The 22,203-nt window shown below is 42.6% G+C and overlaps 1 protein-coding gene across 1 annotated transcript in view; it reads right to left on the minus strand.

Moving 5' to 3' along the window:
- Window positions 1-19,797, minus strand: part of GRM5 (glutamate metabotropic receptor 5) — a gene marked incomplete at both ends in the record, with an annotated part of 252,987 nt that extends 233,190 nt beyond the window's left edge. The window contains 2 exons of the mRNA XM_083362593.1: window positions 18,535-19,216; window positions 19,777-19,797. Coding sequence (XP_083218719.1) covers window positions 18,535-19,216; window positions 19,777-19,797 — 703 coding nt within the window. The remainder of the gene's footprint in view (window positions 1-18,534; window positions 19,217-19,776) is intronic.
- Between the last annotated feature and the right edge of the window lie 2,406 nt (window positions 19,798-22,203).

Below are 22,203 nucleotides of genomic sequence, written 5' to 3' on the forward strand. Positions count from 1 at the left end.
TTCCGATTCTAGGGGCCAGTGCTCATCTCCGTTTCAAAGCCGAAGAGTCAGCACTTGTCCGAACGTCTCCGTGGTCATGTGGCCGGCATGACTAGATGCCAAAGACGCATGGAATGCTGTTACCTTCCCACCGTAGTGGTCCCTATTTTTCTACTTGCATTTTTACGTACTTTCGAACTGCTAGGTTGGCAGAAGCTGGGACGAGTAACAGGAGCTCACTCTGTTATGCGGCACTCAGGATTCGACCCGCCAAACTGCCGAACTTCTGATCGACAAGCTCAGCATCCTAACCCACTGAGCCACCACGTCCCTTTGAGGTGGGTCCTTACATCCTGCCTATCTATCCCAGGTCCTCCTTGGGGAGGATGTGATGGGTGTATTGTTGTTGTTGTTAGCTGCGAAGTCGTGTCCGACCCATCGCGACCCTATGGACAATGTTCCTCCAGGCCTTCCTGTCCTCTACCATCTTCTGGAGTCCATTTAAGCTCACGCCTACTGCTTCAGTGACTCCATCCAGCCACCTCATTCTCTGTCGTCCCCTTCTTCTATTGCCCTCGATCTTTCCCAGCATTAGGCTTTTCTCCAGTGAGTCTTTCCTTCTCATTAGGTGGCCAAAGTATTTGAGTTTTAGCTTCAGGATCTGGCCTTCTAAAGAGCAGTCGGGATTGATCTCCTCTAGGACTGACCGGTTTGATCGCCTTGCAGTCCAAGGGACTCGCAGGAGTCTTCTCCAGCACCATAGTTCAAAGGCCTCAATTCTTTGGCGCTCAGCCTTTCTTATGGTCCAACTTTCACTGCCATACATTGCAACTGGGAAGACCATAGCCTTGACTATACGCACTTTTGTTGACAGGGTGATGTCTCTGCTTTTTAGTGTGCTGTCTAGATTTGCCATGGCTTTCCTCCCCAGGAGCAAGCGTCTTTTAATTTCTTGGCTACAGTCCCCATCTGCAGTGATCTTGGAGCCCAGGAAAATAAAATCTGTCACTACCTCCATTTCTTCCCCATCTATTTGCCAGGAATTGAGAGGGCCAGATGCCATGATCTTGGTTTTCTTAATGTTAAGTTTCAACCCAAGTTTTGCACTCTCCTTCTTCACCCGCAACAAGAGGCTCTTTAGTTCTTCTTCACTTTCTGCCATTAGAGTGGTATCATCTGCGTATCTTAGGTTGTTGATATTTCTTCCGGCAATCTTAATTCCAACTTTTGATTCATCTAGCCCTGCCTTTCTCATGATGTGCTCTGCATATAAGTTAAATAGGCAGGGCGACAGTATACAGCCTTGCCGGACTCCTTTCCCAATTTTGAACCAATCAGTGGTTCCATGTCCAGTTCTCACTGTTGCTTCTTGACCCGCATATAGGTTTCTCAAGAGACAAATAAGATGGTCTGGTACTCCCATCTCTTTAAGAACTTGCCACAGTTTGTTATGATCCACACAATCAAAGGCTTTAGCATAGTCAATGAAGCAGAAGTAGATGTTTTTCTGGAATTCCCTAGCTTTCTCCATGATCCAGCGTATGTTGGTAATTTGATCTCTAGTTCCTCTGCCTCTTCGAAATCCTGCCTGTACTGCTGGTAGTTCTCGATCCACATACTGCTGAAGTCTAGCTTGTAGGATTTTAAGCATGACTTTACTAGCATGAGAAATGAGTGCAATGGTGCGATAGTTTGAACATTCTTTGGCACTGCCTTTCTTTGGAATTGGAATGTAAACTGATCTTTTCCAATCCTGTGGCCACTGTTGAGTTTTCCAAATTTGCTGGCAAATTGAGTGTAGCACTTTTACTGCATTGTCTTTTAAGATTTTGAATAGCTCAGCTGGAATACTGTCACCTCCACTAGCTTTGTTGTTGCTCAGCTTTTCTAAGGCCCACTTCACTTCACATTCTAGGATGTCTGGCTCGAGGTCAGTGACCACCTCATTGTGATTATCTGGGACGTTAAGCTCATTCTTGTATAGTTCTTCTGTGTAATTTTGCCACCTCTTCTTAATCTCTTCTGCCTCTGTTAGGTCCCTGCCATTTTGGTCCCTTATCATGCCCATTTTTGCATTAAACGTTCCCTTCATCTCTCCAATTTTCTTGAAAAGATCTCTGGTCCTCCCTATTCTATTGTTTTCTTCTATTTCTTTGCACTGTTCATTTAAGAAGGCATTCTTATCTCTTCTAGCTATTCTCTGGAATTCTGCATTCAATTGGGCATATCTATGTTTTTCTCCCTTGCCTTTCGCTTCCCTCCTTTCCTCAGCTATTTGCAAAGCTTCCTCAGACAGCCATTTTGCTTTCTTGCATTTCTTTTTCTTTGGGATGGTTTTGGTTGCTACCTGTTGTACAATGTCGCGAACCTCTGTCCATAGTTCTTCAGGCACTCTGTCTATCAGATCTAATTCCTTAAATCTATTTGTCACCTCTACTGTATATTCAACAGGGATATGATTCAATTCATACCTGAGTGGCCTAGTGCTTTTCCCTACTTTCTTCAGTTTAAGCCTAAACTTTGCAAGGAGAAGCTCATGGTCTGAGCCACAGTCAGCTCCTGGTCTTGTTTTTACTGACTGTATAGAGCTTCTCCATCTTTGGCTGCAGAGCATATAGTCAATCTGATTTCTGTGTTGACCGTCTGGTGATGTCCATGTGTAGAGCCGTCTCTTGGGTTGTTGGAAAAGAGTGTTTGCTATGACCATCGTATTCTCTTGACAAAATTCTATCAGCCTGTGCCCTGCTTCATTTTGTACTCCAAGGCCAAACTTGCCTGTTATTCCAGTTATCTTTTGGCTTCCTACTTTAGCATTCCAATCCCCCATGATGATAAGGACATCATTTTTGGGTGTTAGTTCTATAAGGTGCTGTAGGGCTTCATAGAACCGGTCAATTTCTTCCTCTTCAGCACTGGTGGTTGGGGCATAGACGTGGACTACTGTGATATTGAATGGTTTGCCTTGGATTCGAACTGAGATCATTCTGTCATTTTGAGGATTGTATCCCAGTATTGCTTTTCCTACTCTTTTATTGACTATGAAGGCTACTCCATTTCTTCTGAGGGATTCTTGCCCGCAGTAGTATACCTGATGGTCATCTGAATTAAATTCACCCATTCCTGTCCATTTTAGTTCGCTGATACCTAAGATGTCGATGTTCAGTCTTGTCATCTCTTGTTTGACCACGTCCAACTTTCCTTGATTCATGGATCTTACATTCCAGGTTCCTATGGAGAAAAAATCTTTACAGCATCGGACTTTCCTTTCACCACCAGACACATCCACAGCTGAGCGTCCTTTCGGCTTTGGCCCAGTCGCTTCATTCTTTCTGGCGCTACTAGTACTAGCCCTCTGCTCTTCCCCAGTAGCATATTGGATGGGTGTATTAAAAAATGCCAAATCCAGTCTGAACCTCTGGTTGACTGTGTGAAAAACCACAATTATAATAACATTATTAAATTTTGTCCCTTTGTGAGACAATTACAAATGCTTGTGTCAAAAACTCTTGTGTGTGTGTGTGTGTGTGTGTGTGTGTGTGAAATGCCACTGCGTAATGACCTTTTTGGCAAATCTCGCAGCCATTTGAAATGCTGAACTTTATATAAATAGCTCCAAAGGCTCTAAGGTACATTATGAGCTGAGGCCCGACAGGGTTGACGATAGATTTGACACCATCTATTTTTGTTGAGTTCCAATCCATTTTTCAACCCCAGAAAATGAGAATTCCTAGTCCTTGCACCCTCCTCTCTTTCCCAATAAAAAAACAATTCTTGTCCCTCTGAAGACATTTAGAAAATTACATCTCTTAAAGCAGTACATCTTTGCTATTAAACTTTAGGGATGATCGAGGCTAATTTTATCTACATTTCTTCATTGTCCCACACCCAGAGACTATTCTTCATACAATAACAATAGATTTATATACTGCTTCATAGTCAGACATGTCAAACACAAGGCCCGGGGTCCGGATCCAGCCCACGAAGTGGTCTCATGCGGCCCGCGAAGCCATCCTGGAAACAGTGAGGGAACGGCCCCCACTGCCTTGGCCCTGGCCCAGAGACCCTCGGATCTGTCCCACTCCTGCCCAGGCCCCCATAGGCACCCTTGATACCAATGATGTAGAGCTGGCCATACCCACCCAGTAGTGCCACAGGTGGCACACAGAGCCCTCTCTGTGGGCACACATGCCGTTGCCCCAGTCCTAGGCCTTCAGCTGGGTTTTATAAAATATTTTTGTTTTAGGCCTCCACCGCCGTGTGCAAAAAAAAAAAAGGTTCAATCAATCAATTTCAACTTCTCACAGGAAAAAAAAAGATCTTGCAAAGTTGGAATTGATGGATTGAACTTTTTAGTCCCACCCAGTCTACCGTTACCACCGCAGCCACACCCACCCAATGGGCCACACCCAGCCAATGGGCCACGCCCACCCAGCATCCGACGATACGTAAGTGTGTTTTGGGCTGCAGTTGGGGCACTCAGTCTCTAAAAGGTTCACCATCACTGGCCCCAGACAATCTGGCTCCTCATTTTACCAACTTTGGAAGGATGGAAGGCTGAGTCAACTTTGATTGAACTCCTGGCAGTGAATAGTGAGTTAGCCTACAATATTGCATTTTAACCAATAGTCTCCTATCCAGAGACTATTCTACTAGTCAAGTTTTTGAACAGCCCTTTGCAAGTTTCGTATTTTCCCCCCTCCACAACAAACCACTCTTACACAAAACTCTTATTGAAGAGGTGGAATAAAAATGCTATAAATGTTATAAATTCAGTCACTGCTGTTCAGGTACATACTTTATATAGACGTAACTTGCAGAGTTAAACAGCTGCTTTATGCCTCTCTAAGTGCAGGTAGTCCTCAATTTATGACCACAATTGAGCCAAAACTTTCTGTTGCTAAGTGAGACAACTGCCCCATTTTACGACCTTTCTCGCCACAATTGTTGAATGAATCGCTGCAGTTGTTAAGTTAGAAACATGGTTGTTAGGTAAATTTCACTTTCCTGTTGACTTTAATTGTCAGAAGTTCACAAAAGGTGATCACATGATCCCTGGACTCTGCAACTGTCATAAATATGAGTCGGTTGCCAAGTGTTTGAATTTTGATCACGTGATCACTGGAATGGTCATAAGTGTGGAAAATGGTTGTAAGCAGGGCTTTTTTTCTCATAGAACGCTCAGAACGGAGTTCCGGCACCTTTTTTGGATGGAACCTTGTAGGGTAGGCAAGGCGGGTTGTACGACATGTGTGAGTTCCGGCACCTTTTTCTTATACAAAAAAAGCACTGGTTGTAAGTCATTTTTTTGAGTGCCATTGTAACTGGGAACGATTACTAAATGAACTGTTGTAAGTCAAGGACTGCATATACATCAATTCTAGTCAGTATGACCAGTGTGAGGTAATTATGCAAATTCTAATCCAAAAGGTGGAATGGGCAAGTGGGTTTCTCAGTTCTGGTCCCCAATGATTTGCAATCTTTCTCTACTTGCAGAAGGAGAACTCCGATATTTGCAGGTAACACCAAACTGGTGCCAGAACTCACACATGTCATACAACCTGCCTTGCCTACCCTACAAGGTTCTCAGAGAGGAATATTTTTTGGCAAGTAACCGTGCTGAAAATCAAGACTGCATGCACAACCCCTGCTCTTTCCTTTCCTATTATGACTTCCCGCTGTTAAGTGATCAAGGTTAATTGACTTCCCTACCTGAAAATTTCCTTCCAAGACTTCATCCATAAATAATGCTGAGAAACATTTTCCAGATATTACTACAATGGGAAAGTATTTCCTATTCAGCCTTGGCATTTGGTTTTCGTCCTAGTAAACAATATTTGGCAGTAAGTGAAAGCTGATCAGTGTCCTCAGCCAGCATTTGGCAGTACCTGAGTAATATCGATCAATACTGGGCATTTTTAATTAGCATATTTGTGCATGTGTATGTGAATGTGTGGGCACATCACTTTTGAACAAAATAAATTTTGGGCCATATTTGACAGATGAAAGACACTAGATGTCAAGATCTGACAACATCAGTCAGTGGCTGGCAGCAGGATTTTGATTTTTGAATGGAGGCATTGATTTATGGCACTAATTAATATTTAGCTCTGTCCCAGCTTTGCAGTGACAATTCTGAGCAGCACAGTGGCCTAGAGGTGAAGATGTTTGCCTCCCACTCGGAAGGTTGAGAGTTCAATCCTAGGCAGCAATAGATGATTCTCTACCAGGGTGCAAAGAGAAAATATCTGCTGTGAGTTCCCTGTAGGGGTCAGAAAGGGCATCCAGCAAGGGATTAAAGGTAAAGGTAAAGGTTCCCCCGCATGTGTGTGCTAGTCGTTTCCGACTCTAGGGGCCAGTGCTCATCTCCGTTTCAAAGCCGAAGAGCCAGCGCTTGTCCAAGGACGTCTCCGTGGTCATGTATGACTAGATGCCAAAGGCGCATGGAACGCTGTTACCTTCCCACCGTAGTGGTCCCTATTTTTCTACTTGCATTTTTAGGTGCTTTCGAACTGCTAGGTGGGCAGAAGCTAGGACGAGTAACAGGCGCTCACTCTGCTATGCAGCACTCGGGATTCGACCCGCCAAACTGCCGACCTTCTGATCGACAAGCTCAGCGTCCTAACCCACTGAGCCACCGCGTCCCTTATAGCAAGGGATTACAGAGTGGTAAAAAGAGAAAGAAAAAAATGCAGAAACAATTATGGAAGGACAATATCAATATCAATATTTGCATTTTGACAATCCTTCATGCTGTTCCTAGTTGGGAAATATCTGCAGGATTTACACTCAGGTGACACATTGTCTTTCTCCAGTATGATTGTGTCACAGTTTGGACCACAATCTGAGATGAACTACAGGTAGTCTTCAACTTATCACCACAACTGAGCCCAAAATTTCTGTCGCTAAGCAAGACAGTTGTTCAATGAGCTTTGCTCCATTTTATGACCTTTCTTGCCCCAGTTAAGTGAATTACTGTAGCTGTTAAGTAAGTAACATGGTTGTTAAGTGAATCTGTTTTTCCCATTGACTTTGTTTGTCAGAAGTCACAAAAGGAGATCACCGGCCCCCAGCACATTGAAACTGTCACAAATACATGACAGTTGCCAAGCATCTGAGTTTTCATCATGTGACCATGGGGCTGCTGCAATGGTCATAAATCACTTTTTAGTGCTGTTGTAAGTTCCAATGGTCACTGAGGTTATAAGCTGAGGACCACCTGTATACGGCAGATACCATAACCTTTTAAGGAGACAACATACTAAAAGCAGCAAAGAGTAATTCAGAACTGAAGATAAAAATGGGGGTCATGACCATAGATTACTCCTACAAAAAATGGATTACAGTAGGGGGGGTCAAGAGAATCTTGCTTTTAGGCAAAGGCAGTTTTCAGTAGGGGTCAAAAAAGTCAAAATGGCACCTGTGTCTGTACGTAGGTGTACAGTCCCATCTCTTTTTCACATCTGTTTGGAACAATATTCTAATATAAGTTTGATGAAATACGTTTGAGAGCCAGGTTGGTCTAATGGTTAAAGAACCAGGTTAGAAACTGGGAGATAGTGAATTCTAGTTCCCCCTTAACTATGAAAGCCAATTGAGTGACTTTGAGCCAATCACCAGGAGACTGTGAGTTCTAGTCCCACCTTAGTCATGAAAGCCAGCTGAGTGACTTTGGGCCAATCACCTGGAGACTGTGAGTTCTAGTCCCACCTCAGTCATGAAAGCCAGCTGGGTGACTTTGGGCCAATCACCAGGAGACTGTGAGTTCTAGTCCCACCTCAGTCATGAAAGCCAGCTGAGTGACTCTGAGCCAATCACCAGGAGACTGTGAGTTCTAGTCTCAGCTTAGCCATGAAAGCCAGCTGAGTGACTTTGAGCCAATCACCAGGAGACTGTGAGTCCTAGTCCCACCTCAGTCATGAAAGCCAGCTGAGTGACTCTGAGCCAATCACTAGGAGACTGTGAGTTCTAGTCTCAGCTTAGCCGTGAAAGCCAGCTGAGTGACTTTGAGCCAATCACCAGGAGACTGTGAGTTCTAGTTCCATCTTAGTCATGAAAGCCAGCTGGGTGACTTTGGGCCAATCATTCTGTTTTGAACCAACCCACCTCACAGGACTGTTGTGGTGGGGAAAACAGGAGGAGGAAGGCGTGTTGGATATGTTCACTACCATGAGTAAAAATAACAAAGGCAGGAAATAAATGAATACATAAGTAAATTAAATAAGTGAAATTAATGGGGGAAATCATTTAAAGATGTCAATATTATGCTGAGTAATGCACCAAAATTTTGCCTTTATGAAACTTGGCTATATCAGACAGGAAACAGCGCTAAGAGAATTGTTTTGAAAAACCAGAAAAGTAGTCATGTTCCACATCTTAACTGGATGCAGGAGATTTATTTGTTTGTTTGTTTATTTCCTACCTTTATTGTTTTTATAAATAACTCAAGGCAGCAAACATATCTAATACGTACAATAGGTCTATTTTTGAAAAGGCGGGGTTTTTTGGCACTAATGAAAAAATGGTGCCATATGTTAACACAGATTTTACCATGTTTCATAACAATAGCGTATTCGCCATTATCTTTTTCCTCATTACATTAGAAATGTTAATATAATGTCTAATATATGATAATAGGCAACACATTGAGGTAGCTGAAGACATTTTCTATTGAGTTCATTTATTTCTAGTCTGTAGCTATTTACCAGTTATAAATATTATTTATAACGTTTAGTTTATTCACCGTTTATTTTAATTTCTCACCGTTTTGTGTATTTCTCTTTAAAAATTACATTGTGTAATAAGAGTAGAATTTCTTCACCAAATGAGAACAGGCTATGGTTTTGTTTTCCCTTCACTTTCTATCTCACTGATGTATAACAGCATTTTTAAAAGTTGAATTACCAAGTGTCCAATCTTAATATAATGGTTTTTGTCGTAACTGATGTTGCCGTGTTTTGGAAAAATAGCATTGGCCATCCCTCTTCTGGGATTTTTGCTCACTTCCTCCAAGACTGATGCCAGATCCACTTTTGGAATTAAAAAGGTAAAGGTAAAGGTTCCCCCGCACATGCGTGCTAGTCGTTTCCGACTCTAGGGGCCGGTGCTCATCTCCGTTTCAAAGCCGAAGAGCCGGCGCTTGTCCAAGGACGTCTCCGTGGTCATGTGGCTGGCATGACTAGACGCCAAAGGCGCATGGAATGCCGTTACCTTCCCACCGGAGTGGTCCCTATTTTTCTACTTGCATTTTTACGTGTTTTCGAACTGCTAGGTTGGCAGAAGCTGGGACGAGTAACAGGCGCTCACTCTGTTACGCGGTACTCGGGATTCGACCCGCCAAACTGCCGACCTTCTGATCGACAAGCTCAGCGTCCTAACCCACTGAGCCACCGCATCCCTTACTTTTGGAATTAGCCTTACTTTTGGAATTAGCCTTGTCCAAATTCTACCAGCAATTCTTACTGAATGTTAATCCTTTCACTGAAGGTTGTCTCCTTCAGAGAAACAAACCTGATTAAAACACCACCACTGCAAATGCAGGACTTAATCGTCTGCAGAAGATTGACCACCAAAGAAATAGTCTAATCACAACATTAAAGCACGTTCCTGCTTCCTATTTCTTAGAGGACCAAAATCATCACAAGGGTCTTATTATCTCTCGTCTATCAAGGGCATAGCTCTTCCGCAAACAAGCTATGATTTTAAGAGCTTTTTACGTCTCTAGGAAGCCTTATATGTTCCAAGGGAAGAGAATACTTGAAGCTCAGGGTTGAACTGTGGGGTCCTTGGTAGTCTCTGAAGTTGGTTGTTTTCTTGCAGATGTTTCATTACTTCTCTGGGTAACATCATCAGTGCAGTGATGATGTTACCTAGTTGCACTGATCATCATGCACTGATGATGATACCTAGTTGGGTAATGAAACATCTGCAAGAAAACAATCAAGCTCAGAGTCTATTGAGAGCCTCAGTCATCCAGGTCACAGTTAGCCCAAAGGTGCTTTTTCACAAGGCAACTGGACTTTTTTTATTTTTCTTTGAAGACCTTTCACTTCTCATCCTAGAAGCTTCTTCAGCTCTGACTGAATGGTGAGGAATGGAAGGATTTATACTCCTTGCAGACGGCTGGTCATTTGCATTCTTTTAGAGAGTCGTTGAGGCCACCTGGAGGTTCATCTGTGGTGTCAGGGTCACCTGAGTGGCGCAGATGAGTGTGGAGCCTTCTTGGAACTGCTGAAAGGACTGTGTTGTAGACTGGAGATAGATGACAAGGGGGAGGGATACGACAGGTGGCCTGAAGGACTCTCTAAAAATGCAAATGACCAGCTGTCTACAAGGAGTATAAATCCTTCCACTCCCTACCATCCAGTCAGAGCTGAAGAAGCTTCTTGGATGAGAAGTGAAACGTCTTCAAAGAAAAACAAGAAAGTTCAGTTGTCTCGTGAAAAAGCACATTTGGGATAATCAAGCTCAGAGACGACCAAGCACCCCACAGTTTTATATTTATTTGAGCGGCAAGCTCATTTTCTTCTTGCTGAATCAAAGTCATATTGTTCTGCACTGTTTCTTGCCTACTGAAATCATAAAACCAGAGGATGCATGAATTGGAAGGGACTTTGATGGTCATCCAAGCTCAGTGCAGAAACCATTTCCAACTGTGGCCACTTGTGAAGCTTCAGGGAAGCCGAACTCACCGTTGCATTGTTCTGAGTATCCACTAGGCTACTTCCAAGCTCTTACTATCCCCAAATTCTTCTTAATATACAATTGTCGGAAAATGTGAAATCCTAAAATAACTCAATGGATTATTTATATTTATATTTAAATTTATATACCGCCCTATTCCCATAGGACTCAGGGCGGTTTACAGGGAAAATTAAAAGTTAAAATACATCATATACAATTAAAAATGATTAAAACTAAGATTAAATTAATCCCTGAACTTAACTAAAACCCCATTAATTAAATAATTAAAACCCCTCAGTCTGGGCCAGACAACTCAAAAAACCAAGTTTTCAAGTCCCTATGAAATGAGCGAAGGTCGGGGACGGTCCTAAGCTCCGTGGGAAGCTGGTTCCAAAGGGCCAGCGCACCCACAGAGAACGCCCTTCCCCTGGGGATAACCCGCCAGCATTCCTTAACCGGCGGTACCTTAAGAAGGCCCACCCTGTGGGAACGCACAGGGCGATGGGAAGTTGATGCCGGCAACTTTCTGCTGGCTTGAGTGAAAATTATTCTGTCCGGTCTTTTTAAATACTGAAATATACTTCAGAGCAGCTCTCCTCCATCAGGGTAAGGGGGGGGGGTTGTTTCTAGAGAGAGTAACAATATTTTTTTAAAGATCCTGTAAGCATTCACTCTGGAAAGAGTGCTGAAAAAAGCAACAGAGATTATTAGGGGGCCTGAAGCTAAAACTAGGCTGCATTATCAGAGAGATAGAATCAAGATCACGTGAGATGTTAATACCACTTTACAATAAATTGGTAAGGCCACACTTGGAATGTTGTATCCAGTTTTGGTCATCACCATAAAAAAAAGATGTTGAGAATCTGGAAAGAGTGAAGAGAAGAGCAACATAGATGATCAAGGGACTGGAGGCTAAAACATATAAGGAACGGTTGCTGGGATTGGGTATGTCTGGTTTAATGAAGAGAAGGGTGAGGGGGGACATGATAGCAGTGTTCCAATATCTCAGGGGCTGCCCCAAAGAAGAGGGAGTCAAGCTATTCTCCAAAGCACTTGAGGGCAGGACAAGAAGCAATGGATGTAAACCAAAGAGAGATGCAAGCTAGAACTAAGGAGAAATTTCCTGACAGTGAGAACAACTAACCAGTGGAACGGCTCCTTGCAAATGTACTAAGGGACTATATTACCGCCAATATTAGAAATTAATTCAGAGACTTTATGTTTCATGGCAACTTTGTGTTCCACATTATTTTCTCACCTACCTAAAAGTCATTCTGATTGATTTTATCTCCAGGTCTGGTGATAAAATTCCAATTACACACGGATGAAATGGCATAGTTATTTGATGCTTTCGTTACTCTCCTATGACCCAGCTTCGCCGGATGTCCTTTGATCTGAGTCTTCTCTTGGAGAGAAGGTGAAAAAAAAACATGCTCCTGTTCACACCGTGCATAATTTTTTTATATGCTTCTGTCACAAGCAATCCCAATTAACCTTTCCAATGCATTTTTTGGGAGTCAGCCCGCCTCTTTGACTCTCTCCCAATCGCTGAACTTTTACAATGGTCAACAAACAGTTTATGAAGGACGTTTTCAACAAAAGAAATGCCAAAGCATAAATTTATCACCTGCACAATTTCCTACCTGAACTGAGAGCAAGCAACAAGGACAACAGAAACATAATTGTTCAGGGGCTCTACCCAACAGATATTCCAAACAGTTTCCCCCCTGAGGGCCACACAGGATGGACTTTGTAATACTTGAAACATGGTTTTTGTACTACCGTTGCACTAGCTAACTCCCATGGGTTTTCTTTCATTTTAAATTTGCTTTCTCAGTTGTATGGCTAATGATTTGCCACAAGGCTTATCATTCAAGAAAAACCCTCTCTTTCAGAAACCAGGACTGGCAGGAGAGTACTAGATATCTTGCAGAGAACAGTTTCGTCTTCAGCTCTTCTCAAGCCTCCATGAACAAAGCAAATATTTAGCACAAATTTATCCCAAAGCAATCCTTGGGAAGTGCTGAGTATCCATCTTACCCGTACCCATTTTGATGTTTTTCCTTTGCAAATGTTTCTTTTACTTTTGCAGGATCCAAACTGGGTCAGTCACCGGGACCAGAGGTTATCTCTTCTGAGCTTTCAGATTCATGCTGCAGCCAACTTCTCTCTAGCAGAATGTGTGCTTTGGGTTATTCTGTGTGTGGTATTTATAAGGTGGCTATTGTGTGTGGCTTTTACATGTTGATTCAGGTATTGATAGCTGGCTATTAAGTCATTGGCTGTCCTTTGTTTGTGCTGCCAAACCCTGGCCTCCTAAGTACTTGATAAGCTGGTGGTAAATCAGCACTCCTGTTGACTGATGAGGGGCCTGTTTCCCAGGCTTCAATCGCTTCCCTGGCTGTTTTTGTGCCTGCTCGTCCAACAATCTTAGTAGTTGCAAAATTGAATGTATGTCCTTGTTCATTGCAGTTTGAGGCTACCCATGAGTTCAGGTCTCCTTGTCTGACCACTCATTTCTGTTCTTGCAATCTGGTGGTTAGCGTCCTCCCCATCTGTCCTGCATGGTTACAGGGACAATCCATGCAGGGGATCCAGTAGATCACATTGGAAGTATCTCCCACCCCCACCTGGTAATTGGTTTATATTTTGGACAGTTGGAGTTTCCTGATGTCATGTGATCACCTTTTGTAACTGTCTGTCAAGCAAAGTCTATGGGGAAGCCAGATTCACTTTACATCCATGTTATTAAGTTAACAACTGCAGTGATTCACTTAATGACTGTGGCAAAATGGTTGCAAAATGGTTGCAAAATGGGGCAAATCTCACTGAACAACGGTCTTGCTCAGGAACTGAAAGTTTGGGCTCCACATGGTCGTACGTCAAGGACTACCTGAAGATAATTGTTTCATTTGGAAGTATATACCCAAGAGGTTTGACCTCAGATCTTGTTCGGTTGGAGAAAAGTATGCATTTAATAAAACTGGGATTTCCATCTGAGGTTTGTAGCTGGCCCCCCAAATAATCTTCTCCAGGAAGTTTGCTGTTCGTTAGAAAGTCCATTATAAATTTAATTTCCTTTGATGGGAAAGAAAGCTATTGAAGCATGGATCCTAGACTCAGGGAGTGAGCAGATGAAACATTTTATTGCTAGAAAGCTGTTAGTGGGTGCAACTCTAATTCGTTTTACTGCTGGTTGATTCTCAATTTTTTTATCTTTCAATCTTCATTTGTTTTACTGAATTTTATACAACAAACTAGTTATCAGCTATCTCAGCAGCTTCTTGGAGAAATGTGAAATAAACATCTTAAAATGAAAATGAAAAAAAATTAACAAGAAGAAGCCTCTAAAGGCATTGTTCCAAATAAAGTTGTTGTTTTTTTTAACTTGCTCCCTGTGAAATCACAGGCACTTTATTAGCACAACTAATTCATTTGGACTGGAGCCAATGAATAAAGACTATTTCTCCGTCTACACCGAAAGGTTCATTTTGTAAGTCTGCAACCAGTGCCACATAACCATCAAATATTCTAATGCATTGACTCAGTGGACTTTTTTAGGTGCATTCATGGAATATGGGAGGAAAAAAAATGGGGAACAAATATTTTAACTTTAGCAGAAAAATTCTAACATGCACTACCGGTAGTTTCCCACAGGTGTTATAGTAGATGTAGAACATGACCAGACTGAGCCTGAGGAAGGGGTCAAACACATCATAAGTCATGAGCCCCTGCATACCCACAAGTGATCTAAGTCCAGCCCACCTTGAATGCTTTTCTTATCTCCCGCTCATTTCCCTTGACCATTAGTTGGTCAGATTCTTGTAGAGACCTTAAGCTTGCAATAAATCTTTATACTCATTTGAACTGCCTGAATCTCTTGATTTCCCTGGTGCTTCACAGTGAATGTTCTTCCATGGCAAATAACCAACTTTCTCATAGTTGAGAACCTTTGTAGCTCAGGGTTGAACTGTGGGGTCCCTGGTGCTCTCTGAGCTTGGTTGTTTTCTTGCAGATGTTCACTGTGGTGGGTCTTATTACAGGTGGGGATGAGACAGCATATAGGGCGGAGGTACAAAAACTATCCATATGGTGTAGTAACAACAACTTGCACCTAAACATCAGCAAGACGAAAGAGATGGTGTTAGACTTCCGGAGAAAAAAGGAGGAACCTGCCCCACTTTACATTGGGGAGGACTGTCTGGAGAGTTTCCTCCTTTAAATTTCTGGGAGTCTACCTCTGTGAAGATCTGGAAAGTTAACACAACACAGGTGGCTAGAAAGGCCCAACAGAGGCTTCACTTTCTTAGGGTCTTGCGGAAGAACAGGGTAGAACAATGGCTAATGACCCTCTTTTACCGGTCTACTATAGAGAGCGTCCTCTCGTGTGGTATTGTGGTTTGGTATGCTGGTCTGACAGCCGTGGACAGGAAAGTATTACAGAGGGTAGTGAGCACAGCACAAGACATTGTGGGCTATCCCCTGACACCACTGGATGACCTCGCCAGGGCTCGTTGCCTTGGAAGAGTGAGGAAGATTCTCAGGGATGACTCACACCCTGGATGGTATCTCTTTACTCTCCTACCATCCAGTAGGAGATATAGGATGGAGGGTTTGTTGTCACTGTGTGTTGGGGGGAGAGAGCATGGGGGGAAGCTCAGCTAATCTCAATGTACACATGTTGTACTTTGACAGTAAAGGTTTATTATTATTATTATTACCCAACTAGGTAACCTCATCAGTGCTAGAAGGGGGTTTGTTCTCTATTTATATATAAGTGGCTTGCCCTATCAATGTTGGCAGAAGTACACTTGGTGGTTCAGTAATTAGGCTGTTGTTTACAGTTAGCCTGTTTGTCTGAGTTGCTAGTTCTTGATTCACTCCCCTACTTGTGAAACTGAATATAATTGCCAGTGACAAATTTTAACCATAAATTGTGGTGCTTGTGGGCTATTATTTAGCATTAAATCAGCAAACAGAGATAATTAGGCTTGAAGTTTTAAAAAGTAAGGAGGGGATAGATGCATGCCAATATCTTTTTGGCTTTGTACGAGTGTCTTTTTTTAATCACTTGAGTTTTGGAGAATAGGTTGACCTCCTCTTCTTTGTCGCAGCCCCTCAAATATTGGAAGACTGCTATCATGTCACCCCTACTCCTTCTAGACTAGACACACCCAATTCCTGCAACCGTTCCTCACATGGTTTAGCCTCCAGCTCCCTAATGATCTCTGCGGGTCTTCTCTGCACTCTTTCTAGAGTCTGAACATCCTTTTGATATCATGGTGACCAAAACTGGATGCAATATTCCAAGGGTGGCATCATAAAGAACTTCCATTGCTAAGCAAGGTGCTTGTTAAGTGAGTCGCACCCAATTTTACAACCGTTTTTGTCACTGTTGCTAAGCAAGTCTCTGCAATTGTTAAATAAATCATGCCGTTGCCGGGCAAATCCAGATTCTCCCACTGACTGCTTCTCAGAAACCAGCTGGGGAAGGTTGCAAATGGTGATCATGTGACCAGCATAAATACGTAAATAATGCCAAAACTAAATAATGAGTGGTAAGTAACAGCAAAGCATGTTTCAATAAGGTGGATCTAGCTAGAGTGCTCCCAAATTCAGTCCTGTGCAAATAAAAGAACAACAACTCAGGTCTTGCTTTCAACCCATCTCCATTTTTTTCCCTTCTCACCCACTCATAGAAAGCAACAGGAACGTATGAACATCCACAAAAATTTCCATTCAGCAGAGCCTGAATACCTCCTGGATAGCAATAGCAAAATAGCAATAGCACTTAGACTTATATACTTCTTCACAGTGCTTCACAACCCTCTCTAAGCAGTTTTACAGAGTCAGCCTATTTCCCCCAACAATCTGGGTTCTCATTTCGCTGACCTTGGAAGGCTGAGGCAACCTTGAGCTGGTCAGGATCGAACTGCAGGCAGTGGGCAAAGTTACCCTGCAGTACTGCACTCTAACCAATGTGCCACACCATGGATAAGCTTCGCAACTTCAGAAGAACCACAGGACATAAGATACAAGGGTGGGCGGAAGAGAAACTCGACAATTTGACCCAAAGACCCTGTTTAGGATAGTAATCTACAAATGTCATAGGACATGACTGAGCAAGTTCTCCATGGAACGTCCCGAAATATTTCCATTCAAGCACATCACAAGAGGCTGAAGTTCTTATTCCTTATATCTTACAGATGTGATTTGTCAACAGGCACGATTAGGTAACCTTTTACTTTGGACTGGATCAAGATGCTTATCCACCCAAAGAATCCAGTGTCCCCAATTACCAAGCATTGGCCTTGCTGTGTCACCCAATCTGCATGTAGCTTTATCTCTTATATTGTTCATAGCTGCCACCGTTGTGATGAATAATCTGGCAGTGGCCCTGTTTCATTAAGCTAATTAGCCAGACATTTTCATAATGTCAACTAAAGGACTTTTGGGTTAAGCGCTTTGTTTAAGTGGTTAATCACATGGAAAACCTTCTTCCCATTAGATTGACGTCAACGATACTCACCTTGTTGTAATGTGTCTTTTCCCTGGGTCAGGAACGGCAGATCTCTCCAGATCCTTTGTATGCAAATACCAAGGGTCCTTTTTTTTCTTTTTTCAAAAGACCACTGAACTTTCTTGCTTTTTCCTTATTCGCTTCCCATCCAAGAAGCTTCTTTAGTTCTGGCTAAAGAAGCTTCTTGGATGAGAAGCGAAACGTCTTCAAGCATTGCTCATGGAAAGCCTGCAGGAAAAAAGTCAGTGTGGAACGTGGCAGGAAAGGTCACAAGTTGCTTGGATATGTCTTCCTCAACCATGCACTCTCTGCCAGTTCCTCTGAGTCTGGCCACTCATGGCCACTTGCTCCCTCTCCCACATAGCAGCGGTCACTGACCTAACTGCTGGGAATGGAATGGAGTGCTGTGGAGGGAGGCAGGGAGGGAGAGAGAGAGGGAGGGACAGATGAAGGAAGGAAGGAAGGAAGGAAGGAAGGAAGGAAGGAAGGAAGGAAGGAAGGAAGGAAGGAAGGAAGGAAAGAAATAGGAGAGAGGGATTGTAGTGTAATGTCTTGATGACTTAGGGGGACGATGGGAAGAGATGCTGCCTAGAAAACAATCAGACAATAGAGGCAGGAATGTCTAATTGCTTAATGGTCAATTTAGGAAGGACTAGCTATAATTGATTGAGCAGTTAAAAGTGGTGTGGGAGATTATTTCTCGTTAAACACATGAACCCAGACATTATGCTGTTTGCTAAATATTGAGAACTCCAACCCTAATCCTAACCCTAACCCAAATCCCAACCCTAATCCAAATCCCAACCCCAATCCCTATCCCACCTCATTCCTAACCCTATAAAAACTAATAAAATTTATAAATAATAAGAGAAGTGGTAAGGGAAAGTTTGTGCTTCAGACTTGCAATATTCTGTTAATCTACTCTTATAATAAAGCAAAATGAACTCCTCTTGTTATGTTTCCTCTCTGGTTTACCTGGGAGGGAAGAAGGGAGGAGGAGAGGAGGAACAAAGTCAATGGGGAAGCCAGCAGGAAATTGCTCCTGCTTCCAATGCTATTTTGCCTGCCTATTTTGCCTTTCTCTGAGTAAGTAAAGAAGCAATGACCCAATGGTTCACAAGTTGTCTAATGAAAGAATTATAAATTGTTTGGACATATAATAAATAGTATCATTATGACATTCGTGAAATGTCGGCAAAATGCAGCATTAGTTCACTCTAAAATATAAAACAGTAAATCCGGAATGTTATGTGTCGGTATCTGTGCCGTCTCTGCTAGTTAAGCAAAGGCAGAGGGAGCATATAACAAAACACGGAGCATCATGTATGACAACAAAAACAAAAGAACCTTCTTACCTTCTGTGTGTACTGCAGACACGTAAGTCCAGTTGTACCTCTTGACAATGTCCACCATCGCACGGGCCTGTTGCGCGTCTGAAGGTACCACTCTCATGAAATACTTGAATAAAGTCTTGTCACTTAAGTCCATGCTTGTGGCAGAGTAGGCGATCTGAGGTATGTTGAAAAGCTGCAACAGATTTTGGACCTGGATTGCCACGGAACTGGACCCGGGACCGATCACACCAACAATGGGCTTCTTCGAGTGGTACTGAGATGTAGAGCCATCAACACACTTCATCAGTCCTTCCTCTTCTTCTGCCGAGATGAGAGAGTCGCGGATGAACTCGATACTCTGCTCAAGAGCAACTGCTGAATGCCAGCACGAGTCCCGTATTTCACAACCTAAGGTTATGTTGGGCAACAGAGTTTGGTTCTCATTAATACGGTCAAGGGTATGAAGCATTGCTTCGACTCTCTGGATCCCATATTGTTCTCTTACCTCTCCGCATTTTCTCTCATGGACCTTGTCAACCGTTGGCTGATGATGGACCGAGAAGAGAGCCCCAATGACGATATCTCCGGGCATGTAGGCCACCACCCGTCTTTCACTGGACTGAGCAGAAACCAAAGCACTAAAGTTCCCACAAACATTTTCCTTCAAGAACCAGATGACAAGCAGAAAGAGCATTTTAGGGAGCTGTTTAAACCAGAATTGGAAGCATGATGAGATGACAAAGGCCGACCATTTTTTAAAAAAAAGCAATCAGCGAGTCTTTGGAGGAATTGAAGCAATCAAGCCGAGAAGCAACTGAAGTGTTTCCAAGCATCTTCTACACAATGGCCAATATCTTCTCATCCGTTTAGAAGGTAGGATGCAATCATAATCTTCAAAAATCTTTAAGAAAAATATGATGGGAAGGTTTTTTTAAAATAAATGAACACTTATAAACTTTAAATACCTCTGCAGCTATTGTAAACAGAACACCAACTTGTTTCGATGCTTATTAGAATTCTGTAATCAAAGCAATAACAATAGCACTTAGACTTACATAACGCTTCATAATGCTTTAGAGCACTCTCTGGGTGGTTTACAATGTCAGTATATTTGCCCCCAACAATCTGGAGTCCTCATTTTTCCAACCTTGGAAGGATGGAAGGCTGAGTCAACCTTGAGTCCCATCAGGATCAAACTGCAGGCTGTGGGCAGAGTTTGCCTGCAATACTGCCTCCTAACCACTGAGCCACCAGGGCTCTTACAAGGCAAGAAGCAAACCTCATACATGCAAAATAAAACAAACAAGTTAGTTCCAAACCCATGATTGATTGATTGATTTTCAGGCCTGGAAATGAACTGAACTCACAATTCTTTGGCACAGAAACCTATTCCTGATTCCTTCAACTCTGCCTTATTCTGGCAGCCTTATTTACTGAATTCCATTTATTTTGCAGTTTTCGTAACCCACCACAATCCACAGATTCTGGGCAGCGTGTAACTGGGGGCCATCTCTGTTGCAACACCTGCCCAATGGAACAATTTTCCCCTTGAGATTTGGAAGGGCCTGATTCTTGTGACCTCTTGACCCACTTGGCAAACTGTTAATACCTGGGTTTGTTTGATTTTTGTTTAGATACCTAGGTATTGTAGTCAGGTCGTTAAAGGTAAATGTAAAGGTTCCCCCGCACATGCCTGCTAGTCGTTTCCGACTCTTTCAAAGCTGAAGAGCCAGCGTTTGTCCGAGGACGTCTCCGGGGTCATGTGGCCAGCATGACTAGATGCCAAAGGCGCACGGAATGCTGTTACCTTCCCAACGTAGTAGTCCCTATTTTTCTACTTGCATTTTTACGTGCTTTCGAACTGCTAAGTTGGCAGAAGCTGGGACGAGTAACAGGTGCTCACTCTGTTACACGGCACTCGGGATTCGACCCACCAAACTGCCAACCTGATCGACAAGCTCAGCGTCCTAACCCACTGAGCCACCGCGTCCCTTTTGTCAGGTTGTTAGTGTAGCCCAAATATACATGTGGCTGCAATTGTGAAATTGTTAAACAACTCATTTTTCTTCTTCTTTGAATTATCTTAATTCTGATGATGGGGTTTATATTGTTTTTGTACCGTGGATTCAAAACCCAGACACGTCAGGCTTCTCAATCAAGGTATGAACGACCAGGCTCAAATTACTCTACTTTAGACACATTATGCAAACACCCAACTCTCTGGAGAAGGCTATGATATTGGGAAAGGTGGAAGGAAAGACGGGTGGACACAGTTACATTGGCAAGGAGTGCACCATTGGCAGACCTGAAGGACCAGGTTAGAACAGAATGTCATGGAGAAATTCCAAACATTCCTCAACAGAGGGGGGAGGGATAAGACACCACCTGGTGAACTCAAAATTGCAATGCAGCCCTTATGCCAGTTCCAAGAAGATTCCATAACCAATTGAACCCTGATTCAGGCAACCCTGAGGGCACAGATAAACCCCCAAGTGACCTCAAGAGCCCTCAGGGAGAGTACTAATGAACAGATGACTGCAAAGAAATACAATCCTTCCATCCCACCCCACCATCCTATCAGAACACATTCTCTGTTGTTTTGTAAATACAGTGAGTGCTTCTGTACCAGAAAGAAATTCCTTGTGTGGCTAACCACACCCGGCCAAATAAAGGCTCTTCTCTTCTCTTCTCTTCTCTTCTCTTCTCTTCTCTTCTCTTCTCTTCTCTTCTCTTCTCTTCTCTTCTCTTCTCTCTATTCCATTCCATTCCATTCCATTCCACTCCACTCCATTCTATAGAACATTATTGTTCTGTTCTATTCTATTCTATTCTATTCTATTCTATTCTATTCTATTCTATTCTATTCTATTCTATTCTATTCTATTCTATTCTATTCTATTCTATTCTATTCTATTCCTGTAACACTTGAATACATTAGATCATGGGTGGGCAACCTATGCTGGCTCAGGAATTCTGGGAGTTGAAGTCCACGAGTCATAAAAGAGCCAAGGTTGCCTACCCCTGCTTTAGATAATATAAGAAATGAGTTGTGGATTAATAAAGTCTCTTCAATGGTCATATTAGGGGGGGGGGGAAATCACAAAGTTAAAGTAATGAGATTTCAAAAGCAGGAACCACAATCTGATCAAACCTGTTTGAATTTTATGACTTGCCTTGTGAGGAATAAATTACAATTTGGTTTATTTCTTATGTAAAATAAATACATGTATAATACCTTTTTATTTTCAAGGCAGTAATTTTTTTCTTTTATGTTTTTTATATTTCTTTTTTTCCTGGAATTATCTTGCAATTATGTTAATGCATCTGCCTCTTATTGTACTAGGAAAAACAAATAAAATAAACTGCTTCTCTTTTTTTTAAAAGAAAATAATCAAACTATAGGAGTGCTGCTATGAAAAACCGGCAATCTTTATTACGATAATGCTAGTCTACAGGCTAATGGACAAATAGTTGTTGTCACAGGGATCTTTGCAGGGATCTCTCTAAGTTCCCAATAGATCTTTGAGATCTTCGATGGCCAGTTGGATCTAGTGTTCAAGGCATCAGGCTAGAAACCAGGAGACTGTGAGTTCTACCCCTGCCATAGCCATAAAAGCCAACTGGGTGACTTTGTAAAAATAATGAAGGCAGGACACAAAGAAACAAACAAAGCTATTGTCAGACCTGCCA

Source organism: Vipera ursinii (assembly GCF_947247035.1).
Source record: "Vipera ursinii genome assembly, chromosome: 4".
Classification (NCBI taxonomy): Eukaryota; Metazoa; Chordata; class Lepidosauria; order Squamata; family Viperidae; genus Vipera; species Vipera ursinii.